This window comes from Syngnathus typhle, linkage group LG8 (assembly GCF_033458585.1).
Source record: "Syngnathus typhle isolate RoL2023-S1 ecotype Sweden linkage group LG8, RoL_Styp_1.0, whole genome shotgun sequence".
Taxonomy (NCBI): domain Eukaryota; kingdom Metazoa; phylum Chordata; class Actinopteri; order Syngnathiformes; family Syngnathidae; genus Syngnathus; species Syngnathus typhle.
In genome coordinates this window covers 1,363,080-1,383,584 of record NC_083745.1, presented here as the reverse complement: position 1 = coordinate 1,383,584, position 20,505 = coordinate 1,363,080, and the positions used below count along the sequence as shown (strand labels likewise).

At 45.7% G+C, this 20,505-nt stretch overlaps 4 protein-coding genes, 1 long non-coding RNA gene and 1 other non-coding gene across 7 annotated transcripts; 4 read left to right on the top strand and 2 right to left on the bottom strand.

The window, feature by feature from the left end:
* The first annotated feature begins 4,089 nt into the window (after positions 1–4,089).
* On the top strand, positions 4,090–5,589 carry comtd1 (catechol-O-methyltransferase domain containing 1). Its single transcript, XM_061284628.1, has 7 exons — positions 4,090–4,186; positions 4,254–4,372; positions 4,569–4,674; positions 4,770–4,888; positions 4,980–5,034; positions 5,101–5,234; positions 5,301–5,589. The coding sequence occupies exons 1-7, from the start codon at positions 4,132–4,134 to the stop codon at positions 5,451–5,453; spliced, it is 741 nt and encodes a 246-aa protein (XP_061140612.1). The 5' UTR covers positions 4,090–4,131; the 3' UTR covers positions 5,454–5,589.
* Positions 5,590–5,633: 44 nt separating this feature from the next.
* On the bottom strand, positions 5,634–9,426 carry LOC133157940 (voltage-dependent anion-selective channel protein 2). Of its 2 annotated transcripts, none has more exons than XM_061284626.1 (9): positions 9,277–9,426; positions 8,014–8,085; positions 7,896–7,945; positions 7,574–7,726; positions 7,425–7,477; positions 7,001–7,228; positions 6,770–6,920; positions 6,638–6,695; positions 5,634–6,415 (listed from the first exon to the last, which is right to left on the bottom strand). In XM_061284626.1, the coding sequence occupies exons 1-9, from the start codon at positions 9,374–9,376 to the stop codon at positions 6,324–6,326; spliced, it is 957 nt and encodes a 318-aa protein (XP_061140610.1). In that variant the 5' UTR covers positions 9,377–9,426; the 3' UTR covers positions 5,634–6,323. The 2 variants fall into 2 exon arrangements, with proteins under 2 accessions (XP_061140610.1, XP_061140611.1); XM_061284627.1 differs by lacking the exon at positions 9,277–9,426 and adding an exon at positions 8,904–9,065.
* Positions 9,427–9,682: 256 nt separating this feature from the next.
* Positions 9,683–12,979, top strand: polh (polymerase (DNA directed), eta). Its single transcript, XM_061284624.1, has 10 exons — positions 9,683–9,930; positions 10,124–10,258; positions 10,331–10,566; positions 10,697–10,860; positions 10,943–11,046; positions 11,125–11,244; positions 11,316–11,439; positions 11,526–11,591; positions 11,654–11,826; positions 11,968–12,979. The coding sequence occupies exons 1-10, from the start codon at positions 9,794–9,796 to the stop codon at positions 12,590–12,592; spliced, it is 1,884 nt and encodes a 627-aa protein (XP_061140608.1). The 5' UTR covers positions 9,683–9,793; the 3' UTR covers positions 12,593–12,979.
* A 352-nt stretch (positions 12,980–13,331) lies between these two features.
* Positions 13,332–19,999, bottom strand: gtpbp2a (GTP binding protein 2a). The gene is made up of 12 exons (XM_061284625.1): positions 19,543–19,999; positions 18,552–18,578; positions 17,762–17,946; positions 17,569–17,677; positions 17,284–17,481; positions 17,027–17,201; positions 16,015–16,234; positions 15,381–15,516; positions 15,195–15,253; positions 14,959–15,130; positions 14,725–14,889; positions 13,332–14,543 (listed from the first exon to the last, which is right to left on the bottom strand). Exons 1-12 carry the CDS (start codon positions 19,732–19,734, stop codon positions 14,352–14,354), a joined length of 1,830 nt encoding a protein of 609 aa, XP_061140609.1. The 5' UTR covers positions 19,735–19,999; the 3' UTR covers positions 13,332–14,351.
* Positions 16,332–16,414, top strand: trnal-cag (transfer RNA leucine (anticodon CAG)). The gene has a single exon. It is a non-coding gene; the product is annotated as a tRNA-Leu (tRNA).
* On the top strand, positions 16,760–18,404 carry LOC133157943 (uncharacterized). The gene is made up of 2 exons (XR_009715106.1): positions 16,760–16,894; positions 17,308–18,404. It is a non-coding gene; the product is annotated as an uncharacterized LOC133157943 (long non-coding RNA).
* Positions 20,000–20,505: the final 506 nt, after the last annotated feature.

The window sequence follows — 20,505 nt, the reverse complement described above, 5'->3', positions numbered from 1 at the left end:
ACTCACACGCAAAGCACCCCCACCCCATTTCTCTCGCCACCGTCCCACCCCTCGACTCTTTTACACGTCCCTGAAGGGCTGCTGTCTTCGCTTACACGCCATCTTCCAACACACACACACACACCCCGACAGTCACAACCCATGTGTCTGTCGCGCAATGACACACAACGCCCGAAGAAACACTCCATTGGCGCGTCCACGCCCTCCGTCTCTTTGTGTTCCCTTTCTCTTGAGTCCAGAGGGGTCATCACAGAGGGAGAGCTCATAATCAACTCAATTAAGTGAGTCTGATTGCCATGGTAATTGGTCTGGGTTATAACATTATCATTAGCGCCTCAAGTGCGGTCACAGTGGGACACGGCAGTCAGATGAGCGGGAGACTAATGGGGGGGGGGGGGGGGTGACCCTGGACAGGAAGTGCGGCAAATATCGAGTTTGACTTGATCAAAACGCCGGCTTGTCAATGAGACCACATGAAATGTATTTCATTATATTGTGGCAGGCAGGGGTGTTCATTGCATAGCTTTTATTCCAAAAGAGGCCCGTTTGCATACATTGGTCAGTTGTGACTTCCAAGTTCCAATGGGAGGCAGTCCTAATTGTTTCCACACCGCCACGTGTGATACTACACACAGAACTGACTGTGATTTACGTCATTCTTAATTTTCTATATTATGTATTGTTTGAGTAGAGTATTAATTCATCAGCTAAACATTTATTCAATCGGATTAAAAGCTAACATAAACACGATATACCGACAATAAAATGTTCCCCCATGACACAAAATAAAGAGCAGAGGTTCTCCGGGTAATTGTTTCCAAGGATGTTTTTTTTCTTGGCTTTCACACACGCAAGCGCTTCTTTCTGAGCTTCACACGGCCTATTTGATCTCTTGAGGACTGTCAACTTACCGCGCGTATCTATGGAAATTCAATTCTGCGTTTATTTACACTCTCGGGTTAATAGAATAGATGCTCTGGATGATTTGTAAGTCAAACAACCACACCTGCCATTCATTTCTGTTTGTTTGCGAACATTTTTTTTGGGGGAACGCGGGGAAAGATCTCTGGTTTTGTTCCGTGGGGCCCAAACACACAAAAGAAAGGATCGTCAGGGGTTGAATGGCTTATCCTCAACATTCATATCTAACGCAGCTTCAATCAAGCTCGGTTTACATGAGTGAAAAGCAGCAGGTGTTGGGAATATTTCCTTACAAGCTCATTGTGATGCGGCTCTCCACGTGGCCTACATAGAGCCACGCTCTTTGTGTACACACGTCGGGCCAGGAAAGCTGCAGGGCAGCACCGTGGCGCACTTTGAGTGAAGCCGGCGTCAATACAATCGTTACGGCGCGTACCAGCCACTTCCGGAACTTGTCACGCTGTCAAAACGGAAGACGCATACGCCCGACGTGTCGATTGAGCGCCGCCAGACGTCTGTCACTCTCTCTGTTGTGCTTAGCATCACTAAATATTCATGCCTGCTTATCTGTCTGCTCACAGCCAAAGTGACTACTGCTATTAGGAAGGCATCATAGGACCTTTTTTCTTTTTTTTTTTTTTGCTAAACACGCTGAAGACGCAACAACAGCTCGGTGTTACCAGCTAGTCAATACGGGCCCCGCTGTGTGCTCTGTGATGGTGTCACAGGTCAATTCAACAAGAGGAAAGTGAAATTGCCTCCCACAGAGGGAGGCTCCATCCAGCCTTTCTCCAAATGTGTCCATTAGCTAAACAACAGCGTCGCCTGCTGGCCAAATGAAAACACTACAAAAACAAAGTCAAACTAAATTCCCTGGGATATGGACAACACTTGAGACAACAAAAACTTTGCAATATGCAGGTTGTGATCTACATTAGGGTTCGAATTTTAAAAGAATTATTGGATCATGAGAATAACAGGAGAGTATAGAACAGTATGGTTGAGTTGCTGTGTAGCATTAAATGCTTTTTCTACCATTTCAATACCCAGATTTTTTGGGGATGGCTAAAACTCAGCCCAAGTATCTGGGCTAGCTCACGCTTGAATTACCGTCAAACCGTCCATCCACATGAAAAAATAAAAATTAAAAAAATAAGAGCGGCAGTGACATTTTAGACGGCAAATGAAATCTGTTCACTGTCATAGGGATGGGGGAATTATTCTATGCTTGGCACCAGAATATATTAAAGAGCGACATTCTTCTTTGCTAGGGCGCCTTTTTAAAATATAAAGTGTGCTCCCACTCTGCTTCGTCAAAACAGAGACCTCTTGAATTATTTTGTTTCATATTAGCAGCAGAAGTTGTCACTTTTGTTTTCTGGTGTTGATTTTGCTACCTCTGAGAGCAGGCGAGGGAGGATGTGTGCCGCCGTGGCGTTCTTGACAGTCACGGCCGCGAGGAGGAACGCTGGCGTGCAGATGGCGGCGGCGGCGGCGGCGGCGGCGCATTCCTTCGCTTTTTCATGGCTTAAACCGACACAAAAAGCAGCCCAGGGACCGGGGGTTGTCTGCAAGAACGTGGCAAGGATGAGTTGGTACTTGGCACAAGTAGCAGAAACAATTAGCGTCATGGAAACTGAGGCCCCAAGCAGTAGGGGGGTTAGAGACAAAGATGGCGGCAAAACACAGCACTTTCACCGAGAGGACTTTTAGCAAAGCAATGAGAAATTCCCTTCCTTTCCTACTCGTCAAATTCCAATAGATATATCTTTTTTTTTTTTTGCTCAGACAATTCATGTCACTGATGTGTTCTTGTTTGTGCATTTCTAATGAAAGTGCAGCTAGAGGAAGCGTCGTGTCCTTGGAGAAAGCTCCCATTCCACCCACCACATCCCACATCCACCACTTTCCCCTGAGCCTGTCTGCAGGTTTGAAGCTGCAGCGCAAACACGGCTCATCCAAACAATCTTTGCGTTCAACAACTGCTCATTATATTTTACCCACTTTGAAGATCTGTTAAAAGAAAAACATATAAATTTGGTACAGATCATGCAAGGGAACTGCTCAGGGGGGACAACTTTGAGAAACAAAACAAAAAAAAAAGACATGCAAGTGTGGTACTTTCATGATTGCAGCATTACAAGACTGTACATTTCAAGAAGAAATACTGGAAATGACCTTAAATGGGCTCAACAGACCCTGGGCCCGCAGTATTATGCCCTCTGCATGTTTTGTATTCAAACGTCATCAATTTCTATTTACTAGTTTAGAGCGCCCTCCTGTGGACGCTTAGTGCAAGTGTTTTGCTCACCCAGCTCGAGACCCAGTACCGAGTTACCGGCCGGTGTTGTGAACTTGTGTTTTTTTCTGTTGGAACTTGTGTTAACGATTGTATGTTAAGTTTATTTACATATCGTTAGTCAACATGCTACAAGCGAAGCAGTTTAATGACTACACGGGCTAGTTTGTTTGAAAAGAAATGTAGAAATGATTCAAACCCGAAGGCGGAAGACGTCGTGTTACTCGTCAAGTTATCGCCGCATTTCCAACGTCAAACATTCATTATGACGGAGCAAACCTTTGCCTACCTGAAAGCTGTTCGATGTATTGTTTTTTCCTTCCCCCTATTTAGAATGAGAAGTCCTTTGAATCGTCTTGTTTGTGGGGCCGGCTCTCCAACATTTGTCAAGACACAGACGCCAGTCACTTGCAGAAAGCACCAGGTGTAATTGTTGATCCCGATTGGCTTACTCTCTCAAATCATTCAATCAAATCATCGTTGTTGTTGTTTTTGTATTATTAAAGTCATTACTAGTTTGATTTCTTGATTATATTTTGTTTTGTTCATTTTGGATGTATCCAATGATGCGTATTTATTTAGTATAACGCTGGCTTCGGGCCACATCTGATCTCCTACAACCGTTTTTCAGGAAGAAAAATAAAATGGACGTCTCAAAGGTCCCGAATCAAAATGTCTATCTTATCTTCTCAAATAAACAAAGAGAATATGATCACTTATAGTTCCGCAATTTAAAGTTTGGCGCTCAACGTGGTTGATTGCGCTATAAAAATTATCTGATAGATATAGCTTGAAATATTCAAATGAAGTGCATACAGTAAAAGTGAAAAGTCAATGCACCGAATGTCAAAACAAACGCAAACCTTGGAGTCAAACAAAAAACGGATCAATGCTTTATTTGGCGAGAGAACATGGCTGCAGGCAGACACTTTCTAGTCTGTCTCGGACTCTCTGTGCTCCTCACAGGTAAATGTTTTTATTATTATTATTATTCCGTGGAATGGTGACTCAAAGTGACAGTGACGTCTTGAAGGCTTGGGAAAGTCCGCGTTTGTTGGGAAGAGTCACAGCGGAGGAAAGGCCGACCCGGTGCTGCAGTATGTGGTCAACAACTCGCTAAGGGAACACCCAGTCCTCACCAAACTCAAATTGGTAAGCAATAGAATTAAAGAACACAGCGAAAAGATCCCCTTAGTGCTTTTAAGCAGTTCACCTATTAGCCACCAGATGGCAGTATGCCAAACAGACACAATATGTTTCCATGTTTACATTGTTGTCCTATTAACTTTTCAATTAATTTCTTGACATGTGTAACTTTTGAGGTCTATGATTTGCACTTTTATATCAGAGAACTCTGGATGACCAATGGAGCGCCATGATGGTTTCCATCGAACAAGCCCAGTTGATGGCCAATCTGATGAAATTGATCAACGCAACCAAAGCTATTGAAATTGGTGAGCTTACACCCAGTCCAGCAATCCTCAAGGGATTCTTAATCCTTCTTAATGGTTGTATTTTATGATTCTTTTTTTTTTTTGTACCCAAACAGGAATGTACACAGGGTACAACGCACTCAGTATGGCTTTGGCCATGCCAGAGAATGGACATGTTGTAGCCTGTGAAATAAACAACACCTATGTAGAGATAGCCAAGCCCTTTTTTAAAGAGGTAACATCATCTACCAAGTTCCTTTAGAGCACTAATGAAGTAATGCATTTCTGAACAGTAGTTTATGGTAGTCAATATTTTCTTGCTGCAGGCCGGAGTGGAGAATAAAATCGACATCAGACTACAGACGGCAATGCAAACACTTGGTAAGGGATTTGTGATGCAAGTTGACTTTCACTTGAATTGTTGACATTTCTATCTTTTTCCTGCAGATGAACTGATAGCGGCTGGTGAAACAGGAACCTTTGACTTTGTGTTCATCGACGCTGACAAATCCGGCTACGACGGATACTATGAAAAGTCCCTGGAGCTCATTCGGAAAGGGGGCATCATTGCCATCGACAATGTAGGTCTGCAGTTTGTACGCGGTGTACTGGACAGGACGTGAAACAGATGTTCAATGTGTGTGAAGGTGCTGTGGAGCGGAAAGGTTGTGGATCCTGCCCCCGATGACATCACTTCCAGGACTTTGGATGCTCTCAACAAGAAGCTCCACAAAGACCAGAGGATCGATCTGAGCATGCTCACTGTAGGGGACGGGCTGAGCATTGCTATTAAACGCTAAAAATTGCGTTCAATGTCTTTAAATCTTCATGAATGGCATGTTTTGTGAAACACGTAGGCAATGTTAATTGATATATAACTAATGCAATCCTTGCGTAAATGAAATAAAGAGTAAACCTGTCCTCACGGATAACAAATGGAAATCAGTTGTGTTTTGCAGCAACACCCCATGAGCCAGTAGTAGGTTGGAGACTTTATTGAAAAGGTAACAGACAAAAGGAGCTCCAAGTTCTCCTTGTATGTGAGAGGAGACTTACAGTTAACTCCTCTAGAACATTTCATTTGCTAAGTTTGGCATCGCTTTCTAGCAGTCTCGAGCCTCCCAAAGTGTTTTTTTTTTTTTTCTTTTTTTGTGGTGGTTGGCCGAGTGGACTGGTTTGTGATGACCGACGTGACGCCGTTGTGTGCGCGTGAAGGAGGCTTGCAACTGTGTTTAAATAGTAACGGGGAAAAAAAAAAGCATAGTGTACTTTAAAACTGAGGAATATCAGACGGTGGTGTTTTAAACAGAAATCTCAGCGGGGAGCACAGCACTCACCACACAAAGACGGAGTGTCTGCTAACATGACAAAGCCACACAGGCACAGTGATGCACAACTGGGATTGTAGTGGATTGATGGCAGTGCCGGACAAGAACCGTGACATTCCGGTTCTATAAATAATATGCCGCCAGACTCTCAAAAGTAGAAAGCAACAAAAAAGCACCGGCATGATGGCGGCGCTCACTCAAGAGTTTGTCGTTGCAGCCTTTGTGAACCCGATCTCTCTCTCTCTTGCTCTCCCTTTCAAGATGTCCCTACTTTTGCTGGTTGGGTAATGTGTAAGGCCAAATTCCTTCTGATATTCCGGAGTTCCACGGTGTAGATGAATCTTAAGCCTCTAGTTCCAAGCCCAAACCCAGCTTGTGGCCTCCGGCGTTGATGTTCTTGCCGTCCACCAGGCCGGCCAGGGTGAGCTTCACACCTGGGCAGAAATGGCAAAGAGTATTAGTGGGTCCAATTGTATACACCGATGTCAATCAGCTTGTTACAGCTCAGGTGCAGTTAGAAAATAAAATAATCCCTGTTGATTTCTTCCCCACCCTTCATTTTGGAATATGCTAAATAAAAATGTCTTTCCACCAATGCGATGGGAGGTTTCTAAACGTTTTGCTCAAAGTTCTAGCGGCGAATGGAGGCAGCTCACCTGGTCTAAGGGTCTGGGTGTAGCCAACGCCAACAAGGCTGTTGTTGTTTACTTTAGCCTGCAAAAAAACAGAACTTGAAGTATTTGTACAATTTTGCTTTTGTTTCAGCACCCTCTCGCTGGTCTACTTACACTGACGAAGGCATCCTTGTCCAGTTGGTATTTGGCGGCGATGCCGAAGCGCGTGCTATTGCTGCCTGCGGTCCACGCCAGGTTGACGGCAGTCTCCAGCTTGTCGCTCACCTTCTGGTAGATGGAGCCTCCAAACTCTGCTCCGTCGTTGCTTTAAACAAACATGAATGGATTAGACTTGCCAATTGAAATGGGATTAAGAGCGTTAGCGTAACGGCGCGAGTTACTTACACATTTGTGTGCAACTGGAAGTCTCCCGTCTTGTAGCCGATGGCAAAGTTGTTTTGAGTCATCTTGGACTTGGCGGTGTCGAAGGTCATCTGGTAGCCGGCGAGCCAGCCCTCGTAGCCAACGACCGCCGCCCCGTGGATGGTGGGGCCGGCAAAGTCGAAGTCCACGTCGCAGCCCAAGTTCACGTACTCGCGCTTGTAGGCGGTCTTGACTTTGCCGCTCTTCTTGCTGTCGAGGTATGAGCAATGACATTCACAAATATATACAGTATCGTTAACCGTGGCAGACACATTTGGACCGGAGGGGGTCAGCTAAGTGACATCAAGGCATGACAAGTAGATCGTGTTGCCAAGATTATATAGTGAGGTAGCAGGCAAATTCAGCTTGACGCTTTCATTGAACGTCTCAAGTCAAATAATCATACCCAGTGTTTGGCGAGAAGGTGGTGTCAAAAGTCAGCTTCAGTCCCTTGGCGATCTGTGACAAAATAATTGATTGGATAAATTGATATTCATTGTGCTTTGCTGTCATTATAAATTGTATTTTAGATTTCACTTGATTCGTTGCCCTTACCTGATCTTCAATCGTGATTTCTGTTCCCAGGGTGTTGTCGGTGTTCCACTTCTCCGTGAAGGTCAAGCCATACTCTGCCCTCTTGTATTTGGTTTCAAGGCTGCCTACAACTTTGCTGGTGTCGGTGTTGGAGGATCCAGATGTTTTGAATTCCTTTGTTCAAAAAATTCAAATAAAATAACTTGCAGCACGGTTATTCAATACATCAAATGAGATAAGAATGCCAACCAGATTTAAAATGCATTTTGCACAGATTAAACTCGTCTTCAATGAGTTTCAACAGTGTGCTTCCGATGCCCGAGTACATAAATACTATAATTACCACGCCACTGGCTGACTTTGTCTTGACGTCAAGCTTCACCAGGCCAAATCCTGAAGAGAGTCGTTTTGATTAAATTCTGGGGTGAAATAACTTAAGATTTCAACACGCGAGTTCCTACCATAGCCCTTGTTGAAGATGTCCTTGGCAGACTTGCCCAGATCGGCATACGAGGGAGGAACAGCCATTGTTTCTACCGAAAAGGGAATATTTTGTTAGCACGCATCATTATGTATTTTTTAATGTAAGGGGAGGTAATGATGCATGCTAGGTCCATTGTTCCTGAAAATTGTTGGGATAGAAAATGCAATGCCACACCACACGTTGAACGTTCTCCAAAGTGTCATCGCTGACCTTCCGAGTTGCAAAGGAGCTAGTAATCTCAAATGGAAAGCATAAGTATACGTTCGTCAAGCGAACACGCATGTTTTACGAAACCATATTGCAAATAGTCACTCAGCGCGTTATTAGATTGAATTGGTCGTGGCTACTTAGCATGCAACCGCGACGTACCAATCCACTCCTTGTGGCCTGACAGCCCATGAGCAAGGTTACTGTGGGTCGGATTGCCATGTGAACGCCCTGCTCCAGCCCGGCGCCTGTTTCTTATCGTGTTAAGTTTAAAAAGTTAGGCGGGGTGAGTGCACGTTGGCGCTAATTAGCAGCACGTCAAAGGGATGTGCGTTGACGAGGGCTGTCACTCGGAAAAGGCCAAAAGAGGGGAAATGCATTATTAGCCTAACCCAGAGACATTAGTACAAATCGCCCGAGCTGTCACTGCAACAGTGTAAGATACACACGCAAAAAAAAAAAGCAATTAACTCCTTAAAAGAGTTGAATAGGTTTAATCTTACACAAGTCAGACACGACGTGCCTCAGCTAGCGAAGCTAATTGCTAAAGCTAGCAGAGTTGCCGGCGAGTGGCAAAAGCAAGTTCGACAGCCCCTTTTTGGAAACAAAAAAAAAAGATGGAGACGTTTCTAGAGACCTCAATTCATACGTAATCCTTACCGTTCGGAGGGATGTCTAAAGGTGGCCTTAAGTGACTTTTGGAAAGATGTTACCCGAACCGCACGGGCGAGTCAGACTTGACCAGTTGGAGGACGAGCTGAAGGAGACTGCGCTCATATGAAACCGAACCTATCACATCCTGCCGTAGGACCCGGGCTGGCTCGCAACTGCCTGAGTAAAAAAAGATACCCCACGAGCCTAGATATATGTAAACGTTTTTCCATTTAATGCACGGAACGTATGTTCTCTATGTATGGAAGAGACGCATGTTTTTTTGTTTAATAAAATCTGATAAAGGTTATATCAATCTTGCACCTCAAAGGAAAAGAGGAATGGATTGAATTGATATTGTAACCCTACAAAGACTACTCACTGTGGCAGGGCGAAACGACATCCTTTGCTCGTTTATCTTCCTCTTCTTTCATTTTCTTTCGAAATTTCGCACCGGGTGGTTTTGACCGTTTTGTCTCCATGTGAACAAGAAATAACTACACGTTTCCCTTCATTCCAAGTGCGACCCCCTCATCGCACACACATCAAACGTACGACATACAAACGTGATTTGTATGTCATAATGTATTTAAATAAAAAACAATCAACACAAAACATTGCGCGTGCGATTTTTTTATTTTATGCATTTTCAATTCATTTTTAAAATGTTATCAAATTCTTTTGTACAGTGTACCATATATCTGCGTTGAATATTTTTCGTGGGTACTCTTGCTGATTGGTCGATAAAATGACGTCAGCCAAGGACCAAAACAGTTGTCTGTCCACTTTTGATGACGCAGTTATGTAACACACATAATCGCGGGAAACCAAAAAGTACCGACCGTGTTGTTCACGGACAGACATACTGTTCGTTGTTTGTATAGCTGATAGAAACAGTCATGGAGTACGGAAAGGAAAGAGTGGTGGCATTAGTGGACATGGACTGTTTCTACGTGCAAGTGGAGCAGAGGCTGAATCCTGCCCTGAAGAAAACGCCCTGTGTGGTAGCCCAGTACAAGACCTGGAAAGGAGGCGGGTGAGGTTCTGACACACACAGATGTAGTTTTGCAACGATCAATGTAGCTGACAAATGTCATCTGGACCATTTCACTGTCCCTTGGTGCCCGGTGTTGCTTGAAATCCTTAACCTTACAACTCCTTCCCTAAATAGCTATTGAACTAATCCATTCCATTTTTAAATGTCACCTTTACTCACCCCGTCCTGTTAGGATCATTGCAGTGAGCTACGAGGCCAGGCACCACGGCGTGACCAAGAACATGTGGGTGGACGATGCCAAGAAGCTGTGCCCGGATCTCCAGGTGGCACGCGTGCGGGAGTCTCACGGCAAGGCGGACCTGAGTCCGTGAGTGAGCTCGCGTCGTCACAGTAGGTCACTGTCACTGAAGGGCAATTTAAACCCGCCACCGTTATGTAGTTACAGGGAGGCCAGCGTGGAAGTGATCCAAGTCATGTCTCGCTTTGCGGTGGTCGAGCGGGCCAGCATCGACGAGGCGTACATGGACTTGACTGCGGCCGTCCAGCAGCGGATGAAGGACATGGCGGACAAACAAATACAGCCTCACCTGCTCCGGAGCACCTGCATCCAAGGTTACCCTCACAGTTCATCTGACGGAGAGGAAGAAGCTGCCGAGGATGCCATTTTGGAGAAAGGTAGGCAGAGCTGTTATTTGTGCTTCATAGAATAACTCAAATATTGTAGATATGAGGAGAATATTGAAAACATACGCACATGCACTTTGAAATATATTACATTAATATTTCTGTGCTGTCTGTCCAACAGAGAAGCAGAGGTCGGCGGGTGTCCAGCAATGGCTGGCGTCCATGCCGACGCACAACTCCGCCGAACTTCAGCTCACGGTGGGCGCCCTCATTGTAGAGGAAATGAGGGCAGCCGTCGAGCAGCACACGAGCTTCCAATGCTCAGCCGGTATCTCGCACAACAAAGTAAGTTGAATTCCAACTATTTTGTCAAATGAAGGACACATTGTTTTTGTTGCTTCACAGGCCATATTTTGTGCTCTTGTAGGTGCTGGCAAAACTGGCATGCGGTCTGAACAAACCAAACCGGCAAACTGTTCTGCCGCTGGACTCGGTGACGGAACTTTTCAGCACGCTGCCCATTAGCAAGATGTGAGCGTTTCGGTGAAGATGTATGTCACCAAGTGCGAGCCTTCCACTTATGAACGCAGCTCCTTTCTATTTGCGCAGACGCAACCTGGGAGGTAAACTGGGGGTCTCCATCACAGAGATTCTGCAAGTGGAGCACATGGGGGACCTGACTCGCTTCTCTCAGGCCCAACTGGGGAAGCACTTTGGAGAGAAGACTGGGTAAATCTGATGAAGAGAAACTTCTAATCTCGTCTTGATTGCATCGGATTAAATACGTATACATTTTGCAGCCAGTGGCTCCACGATTTGTGTCGGGGCATCGATTTTGAAGCGGTGAAACCCAGACAGCTGCCAAAATCTATTGGCTGCAGTAAGAACTTCCCTGGGAAAACATCTCTAGCTACAAAAGAGCAGGTATTCAGCACCGAGGTGTCTTTTTATAACACTAACGGATCTTATTTTAAAGGCCACTTGCTTATTTCGGTTTCTGTTGGGTGAAGGTACAGCACTGGCTTCATCAGCTGGCTTTGGAGCTGGAGGAGAGGCTGACCAAAGACAGAGAAGTGGTAAGAAGATGGCTTCCAGTGCCAACGTAGGGTCACTTTCTCACACCTGTTTTTTCTTGCAGAACGGCCGCGTGGCAAAACAGTTAACGGTCGGCGTCCGTCAGCTGGGCGACAAGCGTCCGAGCGGTTTCTCCCGCTGTTGCGCCTTAGTGCGCTACGACGCCACCAAATTGTCCAGCGACAGCTTTGCCATCCTCAAAAGCCTCAACACGGCAGGAAACCAGCAGGCGGCGTGGTAGGTTCAGTGTAACCACAAATCCCCCATGTCAATTAATATTAACGATTTGAGACTTAGTGTACCTGTGATGAACCAAGTTCAGATGTTCCAGTAGGCTTTGTTGTAAATCTTGACCACGGGCGTTTGCTTCCCACACAGGTCTCCGCCTCTCACGCTACTGCACCTCTCCGCCAGCAAATTCTCAGATGCCCCGTCAGCATCGGCGGGGGGCATCGCAGGCTTCCTGAGTGCGGACGTGCCTTCCGCTCAACTCTTTGTCTCCTCCAGCCCTGCCCCGCGCAAAACGCCCACCACCATTCGGTCTTTCTTTGACAAGCAGCAAACCAAGGCCCCCCCGTCTTGTTCCGCTTTTTCTCGGACTCCTTGTAAAGATGCTCCAGTAGACCCTCGCGCCGGCATTTTCTCCTTCCTCCATAAGAGAAACACAGAAACCGTTTTAAAGCCAACACATGAAGATGAAAAACAAGAGAATGGGGTGGACAACGCGGAAGACGTGCTCAAGTGTCAACGCTGCGGCCAGAACGTGGCGGCCTGGGAGATGCCCGAACATAATGACTATCACTTTGCCTTGGAACTGCAGAAATCGTTCTCCTCCTCTGCTTCTTCCTCCTTCGTCAGGAGAGGGCCTCCTGTAGGGCCAGCGCTGTCCTCCTCTCTAGGCAAAACCAAAAGTAGAGCGTCAGGAGGCCCTCACCCCAAAAGACCTCGCTCACAAGATGGAGGAGGGGCGGGCACTTTGGATTCTTTTTTCCAAAGATACTGATGGGGAATAAGTCACAATCAAAAATACTGTGGTATCCTCATAGGTGCACAAAATTTCAAGCTGCCTGTTGGTTTATTTCTGTACTTTTGCTTGTGTCAAGAAACAATTACTAAAAAAACTCCATGAGTGTTTTTTCTTTCTGAGTGTTGGAGCCGATTAATGCAATTTGAACTCATTTCAATGGGGTAGTGATACAAGTCATGTTAGTCACAAGTATGGTAACAAAATTAAATGAACTCTTATTAAAGTTAAGAAGTTTCGATTGAGCTCTGAAAGTGTTAATGAGTCTAAGTGGTGGTTTGTCTTGGTGGCCTCTGATTAGCTGGGGAATGTCCAGAAACTGGGCTGTTTACAAAAATAAAATCAGCAATATGGCACCCAAAATGATTTGATTGCATGTTCCTTTACACGATTTGCCCAAGACTTTCAATTACCAGACGTGCTCATATGAGTTACATTGCACAATTGCGATCATCCTTCAGTCAGGCCGATTATACCACAACACGCCAGCAGGTTGTACTCGAGCTCCATATGAAGCAAAAGAGGCCTTTTTACCTTCTGTATTGTGCTAGTGACCTCGCAAGTGACTCCTGTTGATGTGGCTCCTGTTGTTTAGTGCTGCAGTCTTGCATCATGCGGCCGGCCTGTGTAAAAATACAAGGAGGGGAAAGTGTTCATTTGATGGATTTTTAATCCCATCATTCCTAGGGTATGAAATGAATCCAGTTCGAAATAAAAGTCAGAAGTCAACATTTAATTGGATAAACGGCTTTCTTATCAACACCACACATAATATTGCATCTGTACATACAATGGATCAGACGTGATTATACACGGTCCCATCAATAAAAGGGGATTAAAAAATATAGAACTGTAAAATGTACAAACTACTAGAAATATACCTGAGGTGTACAAAAACAAAATGTAAAAGCAGATCTATAATACAATGGTTGAAATATGCACAACGCAAGTGGAGTGACTGTGGACTAAGACTGTTAATATAAGGCCCACAGTCTTGCTTTGGAGCAGTACTTAACAGTCAAAATTTTGGTACAAATATTTGTGTGTTTTGAACTAGTAGCACCAGTTGTTTTTTTTTAATTCTTGTGACGGAAGGCACTTCCATTAGGCACTGTTCACGCTTGTGTCTGAGTGCGAGTGAGAGACATCATTAACAAGAATTGGCAGCAAATACCTTTGAAACATACTGGCTTTTGAATCCAACAATTCTGTTGTCCACAAGGGCCCCTTCTGGCCGTTCGGACAAGGATCAGTCACAAAATATTTGACCAAAACAAACTCCAATTTTAAAATCGTGTGCTCTTTTGGTAGCTGAGTATTTTGTACCAGAGGAGTTGCCGTATTTCTTCTGCTGTCATCAGTTTCTATGTTGCGCTCTGATCATTTTTTTTTTTTTCCTGCTCAAGCCCATATTCTTACAAACCAATTGCTTTCGTGACAGACAGTGTGTGAGGCTACATTCCTGGCTTTGGAAGTATCTTGAAGGTTTAAAAGGCAAGGTGCTCTTAAAAATGCCAACTTGTTTACCAATTGCTGACTTTCCCTTCGTGACGGACAGTGTGTGAGGCTACATTCCTGGCTTTGGAAGTATCTTGAAGGTATAAAAGGCAAGGTGCTCTTCAAAATGCCAACTTGTTTACCTTCTACGGATGAGAGCGGCAACGTGTGCGGACATTTGTGGGAAGCTTGTCCGTTATAAAAAGCAAACCAAACAGCACTTGTGTGTTTCTCTTAGGCTCTAGTCGTCATCTTCATCTTCGTCGCTCTCCGGGACGTGGCGATACTGCGCAATGGGATGCAACTTGGTGACGTGGCCGATGCCCTTGGTGACGCCCTCCCTGAAGAGCACCTTGGCCCCCATCTTCAGGTACTCGGGATGCTTGAGGAATTTAAACTGGACGCCCGCCTTCTCCCCCGTCCTCAGCTCCTCCTGACAGATGTAGAAAAGTGGTTGATTTAAACATGGTTCTATCACTTCCAAAAATATATATAAAAAAAATCAAACATTTCATGTTCCAAGCGTTTTTGCATCCGGTTTAGTCTTTTCTAGTACTACTTGGGCGATGAATGACAACTCTGAAAAGTCACAAATTTTCGCCCATCCCTCTCACCTTGCCATAGACGGCCTCCACGGTGGCGGTCTGCCTCACGTTGCCAATGTGCACGGTCACCTGGAAGCCCTTGTGGAAGGTCTTGGAGTGGAAGAGCAGTACAATCTCAGCCTCAAATATCCAGCAGATGGTCGGGTCCATCTCTGGACTCACCATCACCATTCCCTGTGGGAGGAAAACATCCGATGGCTCCGCATTGCCTGACGCCTGAACGGAAACGCTGCAAAGGCTGACCTTTCGCAGCAAGGTGCGGTTGAAGTTTCCGAGCGCCAGCGTGGCAGCCTGTCCGGCGCGAAGCACCCGGCAAGCCGAGCGGTTCCTCTGGATGCTCCCGACGGTCAATTTGTGGAACAGCCCCGAGTCTGTGGGCCCGACCACCAGATCATCTCCCTCGCGGCAAATACCACTACAATCAAAAACACCAAACTCAGTTTGAAGAGCTTTTGAGTGCTTGTTGCAGACAAACCAACCTGCACAAAGTCCCGCCCACCACAGTGCCCACTTCTGGCACCGTGTAGATTTCATCCACCTAAAGAACAACAGCCATGAGTCAGTCACGTCTTCTTACTCTGTGCTATTGCAAACTCGTCGAATCTGGCGGGTAACGAAGGGAAGCTCGTTCCGGAAGAGCGAGGTTGCTGAGTGGCCGGCTTTACCTGAAACTCAGTGAGCTGCTGCATCAGCTCCTCCTGCTCCTTGCTGTTGCTCAGCGGGGGGATGATGTTGAAAAAGACCTTGAGCAGGTCCAGATTCTCTCCGGACACGCTGGACACGGTGAAGACGGGTGTAATGCTGGCAAGGGGGAGAAGTCACAAGATCAAAAAATACCGAAGCAAGTGTTTCAGTGTCATGCTAGTGCTCAGTTGAAATAAGTCTTGCTTCTGTTAAGCCATGTTTAGCGCGCCTCCTGGTTTATTTTGGCCGGTCGCCGCTTTCCGTCGTTTTTCTTCCCCCCTTTGGTATTTACCAACTTTTTGCGGACGTAGGACTTTGATTCGGACCTTCTGCGACTCGCACTTTTGAGTCCATCTGTTTTACGAAGAGCACTTGAGTGAAGATGTCGACTCCTACGTTAGCTACGTTAGTGTCACGTGCCTTGCCACTTGGATCAAAAGTGTGATACACTTCTCACAGTTGAGGATATTCGAGTTTCGGCTGAAATCTCAGGATGAACCAAACTTGCATTGAAACTTCATTTGAATGGACATATGCAAAATCCGAATCCTCCTAAATACATATATATTACATTTCATTTTATACTTGTGTTCAACTTCAGAGCTTGGTACACACTTGGGCGACTGGGCAAACTGCTGAGCGGCGGCAACGGCATCGTCCGTGCTGGCCACAACCATGGGCACCTTGTTGCAGCCCGGCTGCTTGAGTACTCGCTCCAGCTGCCGTACAGTCCGCTCCACGGCGGCCCGCGTGCACAGGTCCACTTTGCTGATGACGATGAAGATGGGCACCTTCAGGGCCATGGCCAAGCCCAGGTGTTCCCGTGTCGTGCCAGCTAAAAAAAAGGAGAGGTAGAATAAAATGTGATTTACTGCTTTCCAGTTTAACGACTTCGGGGGAATGCCGCAAACATATGATGATGGCACAAATGTGTCAGGATGGCCGAGCGGTCTAAGGCGCTGCGTTCAGGTCGCAGTCTCCCCTGGAGGCGTGGGTTCGAATCCCACTTCTGACATGACTCTTTTTGTGGTATTTCTTTCCCTGACTGTATTGCTAGCTAACAGATAAATCCAGGCTGAAAACGTAATTAAATACTTGCTGCGTCATAAAAGTAGGCAGACGTGAAAGTAATACAATATATCCAACATTCCATTGAGGTATGGATTGCCTGCTCATTTGTGACCCTTTTTTTGACACCAACCACAAAAACTCCCCTGCAACGAAAGCCAACAACAATCGGTTTTATGTTCTGATGAGTTGTTAGGTAAGTTTGGCAGTGCAAGGCTGACTGCTAAGTGCCCCCCCCCCCCCCCCCCATATTATCAGCTGACCCATCTGCGGATGCCAATAATACCAGCGTCCGAAGATGATATTTTTAGAGCGGGTCATTCCCGGCAATAGTGTCTGGTTTGTTACATAAGGTCAGATTTCATGTTTGTAGCGCTCTTTCGCCGCAGCTGGTTGACCGAACAAGTCGGGGCAAGGACAGAAAAAGGTATTCGGCCGTACGCCAAGAGCTGCTGATCAAGAATGGTGCAGTTCCATTTAGTCGGGCTTGAACTTACACCACTGCTTGCTGTTAATAGTCACATTAGTGCCTGCATTACATCAACAAACGGTCCCTCACCAATGCCGGTATTTGCACTGACGACAAGCATGGCGAAATCGGGGTAGTAGCTGGTGAGGCCAAAGATGGTTGTCTTCAAGTATTTATGGTGACCCGCCAGATCGATGAACGTGATCATTTTAGAGGCACTCTCACAAATCTCCTCTGCCGTTCGAGACTCGCTGTAGTTCACAACCTAGAAGATGTAAAAAAAATGGCGCATGATTTCAACGGATCCAGTGCTTTCGTTTTTGTCTAACGAAGATTGTTTTGCTCACTTCTCCTTTACTGTTAAAACCCAGGATCTCAAAGCTGATGCTAGATGTTCGCCCAGTCTGGATTTCATGGAGATGCCTGAAGAGGTTGAGTCTGGCTCTCCCCCGTCCATTATCCAGCTCGCCCTGCGTCAAAACGCCCAGCAGAGTCGATTTGCCCGAGTCCACGTTACCGATGACGGCGACTCGCAGGTCCAGGAACTGCAAGAAGAAACGCAAAGAAATGCAACATTTTTAAAAAAAGACAATCGACGCGAGTTCTTGTGTCTTAATGGTTGCCGTGCTAACCTGCTGGTCATCTGGCACCTTTCGTATCAGCGCTTCGGCGATGGTGAGAGGCCGATCGGTGTCGTAGTCCACCTCTGCGTGTCGGAGGATGGTGATGTCAGCCCCAACTCTGTCAGCCAAAAATCATTTTGGGTGTCAAATCAACATGTATCAAGTGCTTTGCACGTGTGGCCGGGTTCACTGTGAAGCTCACTTCTCAGCCATCTTATGAAGGGTGGTGAGGGACGCCTTCATTTCGTCCTCCGACAGGCCCACCAACATGCCGTTATCCTCCACCCCGATCTGGTAGACAGCTTCTCCGCGACCCTCCTGGAGCCGCCATTTCATTTGCGTCACCAGGTGCTCGAATCGACTCGGCGTAGGGTCCACGAGCTTTAGCTATGCAGCGGGTGAAAAGATCACAGAAATCAACCGATGATATCCTGACGCTAACACCGCCAGTGATAATCCACGCCGGTGTCAGATTTCTACATACGAGACGGATGGAAAGGACTGGTTGACCTACAAATGTTCTTTTGGCCGATGATGTTGTGAGATTCTCTTTTACGGTTGAACTCAAATGGGATTGCAACGAATATTCAAACTCTTCTTGACTGTGAGCCACATATGGTAATCGCTAGCCTAGCCATTAAATCTAATTTAGGAACAAATAGTGGAGTCATCTTTAGGGGCAGGGTGAAACAGGAACACATTGCAATACCTATTCATTTCATTGAATGTGGCTGTAAAGCTCAACAAACCTTACGCGATAAAATAAGACCACACCTAACGCACCATGCAATGCTATAAAAGCTAATTACCTAAGAATATTGATTAAATAAACCATTCTGACAGTGTCACTGTGTGCTTTTTGAGGGATGGAGAGTCAATGTGTGTCTAGCAAAGTGTCTGCTTAGTTGATGTGTCTCATATAACCCGGTCAAGCCACTTTGACGGCATGTACTGTATCCTATTACGGTATTGCTTTGTGGGAAAGTTCTTACCTTGTACTCGATATTCCCTTCTTCTACCTAGGAGATAAGGTACAAAGTGTTAGACGCGGACAATCACAATTTTCTATTTCAGGGCATTGAATCATTTGCAATTGGGCTGCTCTATCTGAGAAGACGTTTGACCTCTCATAAGAGAAAGCATCATCAGGTTTTTCCAGACCAACTTGGGCTGTGTGTCCTAACCAAGCCTTGTTGCATGAACTCAACTCACTGACAAAGCCTTCTCGGACGAGAGGCGACGAAAAACGAGAAAAACAGAGCAGCCCAATCGTGATCGAATCAATGCCATGAGAAAGAAAAGACCTGAATGAAAATACAAGCATGTCATTGATTTGTAAAATACTAAAAAGGCAATTTCCTGATGTAGCATTGAACATGACCTATTTAAAACGGTGCTCAATACTGAACAGCTTAATGTGAGCAAATGTGTGTCAAATTCCATTCAAGTTTACCTTGGAAATAAATCACTTACTACGATGACTTTTCTACATTTGCAAACTACTGATAAGAAATAGGCTTAACTTCTGCTGAATGCGAGCATGATGTAACTTTACGACACACAACCAAAAGCCAATGGACAGAATGCCGGCCAAGAAACTATTATCTCTTGGAAGTAATATTAGCACGACTGAGGACACGTCGACGACCCCAACACACACACACCCACACACACACACACGCACACACCCACACACACAGCCCCCCCCCCCCCCCAAGGTTAACTATTTACAAACACAGCTGATGCTACAATAGCATGCTAACTACACTTTCGCTAGTTGAAATCTGGTGATTTTAAAGACATTACATGGTTATAAACTATTGCGACCAATTAGCTAAGTAGCGTATCATGGGACGTCAAAAAATGGGCTAACACGGAGTGTAGCTTTAAGCGTAAAGTGAAAGTAAACTGCATTGTTGTTTTCGTAATGAACACAATAGAGACGCTGTTAGCCAGCGTTACTTATCTAGGAGGCAAGCCTACCTCAGGTGGTAGATAAGGGGTGCTGTTGCTCGGTTTGAAGCTGCGAAAGTGTCGCCCATTCGCTCTCTTCTTCTTGGCAGAAGCCCTTTTGGTGGCGGAGGTACGTCCGCAACCATTGCCCAGGTTCACTTCAGTCCGAGAGCCGTCGTGTCCATTTTCTGAGGCAAACAACTCGGAAACCCGCTCCTCCATAAGCTGCTTGGCAAAGACGGCGGACCGGGAGGGCGCTCTCAAAACACCGGGGGGAGCACAATAGAAGTTCGAATGGGACGCTTCCTACCAGAAAGGGGGGTTTGTTTTCGGTCAAGTGGTAGCTTAGGCCCCCCCACCCCAAATAAGAGGACCGCTCGAAGTCCTTCTAAACAATAATAACAACCGAGAAGAGATGGTGGTTTTGAGTTTTCCGAGGATACACGTCATACCGTGAAACGTCAAGCAAAGCGAATGGTGTTGCTGCAGGCTCAGCGCGAGCAGGCGGAAAGCTCCCAAATCATACGTAGAACATTTTAAGCACCGCCCGTGTGAGCTACCCAAATTCTAAAGCGTGCGTACACTTTACAGCGCACGGTGCTTTGCAGAGCTTTGCGTCAGACGACAAGGAAGTCCTGTTTGACACCAAGACTGACGAAAGTTTGCATTTAAGTATGAAATCACACCCAGAATTTTAAAAGTTACAGAAAACACTTGTGCATTTGGATTTTAAACTTTATTCAAATGGAAATACTGTGTTCATTTCCGAGGGGAGGGAGGAAATTGGCTGATAATGCACGAAAATTTTGACAATTCTTTTAAAAACCACATATGTATATTGTTTTTTTAGTCTTATTCAGTATGACACTCACCATAAATGTCTTATTATTATTCCTTTTAAAAAATGAGAACCTTGAGAACCAGGTGAATGGATCATCCAGACAATAGGTTAGTATGGTTCTTAACTTTAACGTTATAATTCTAAAATGCTAT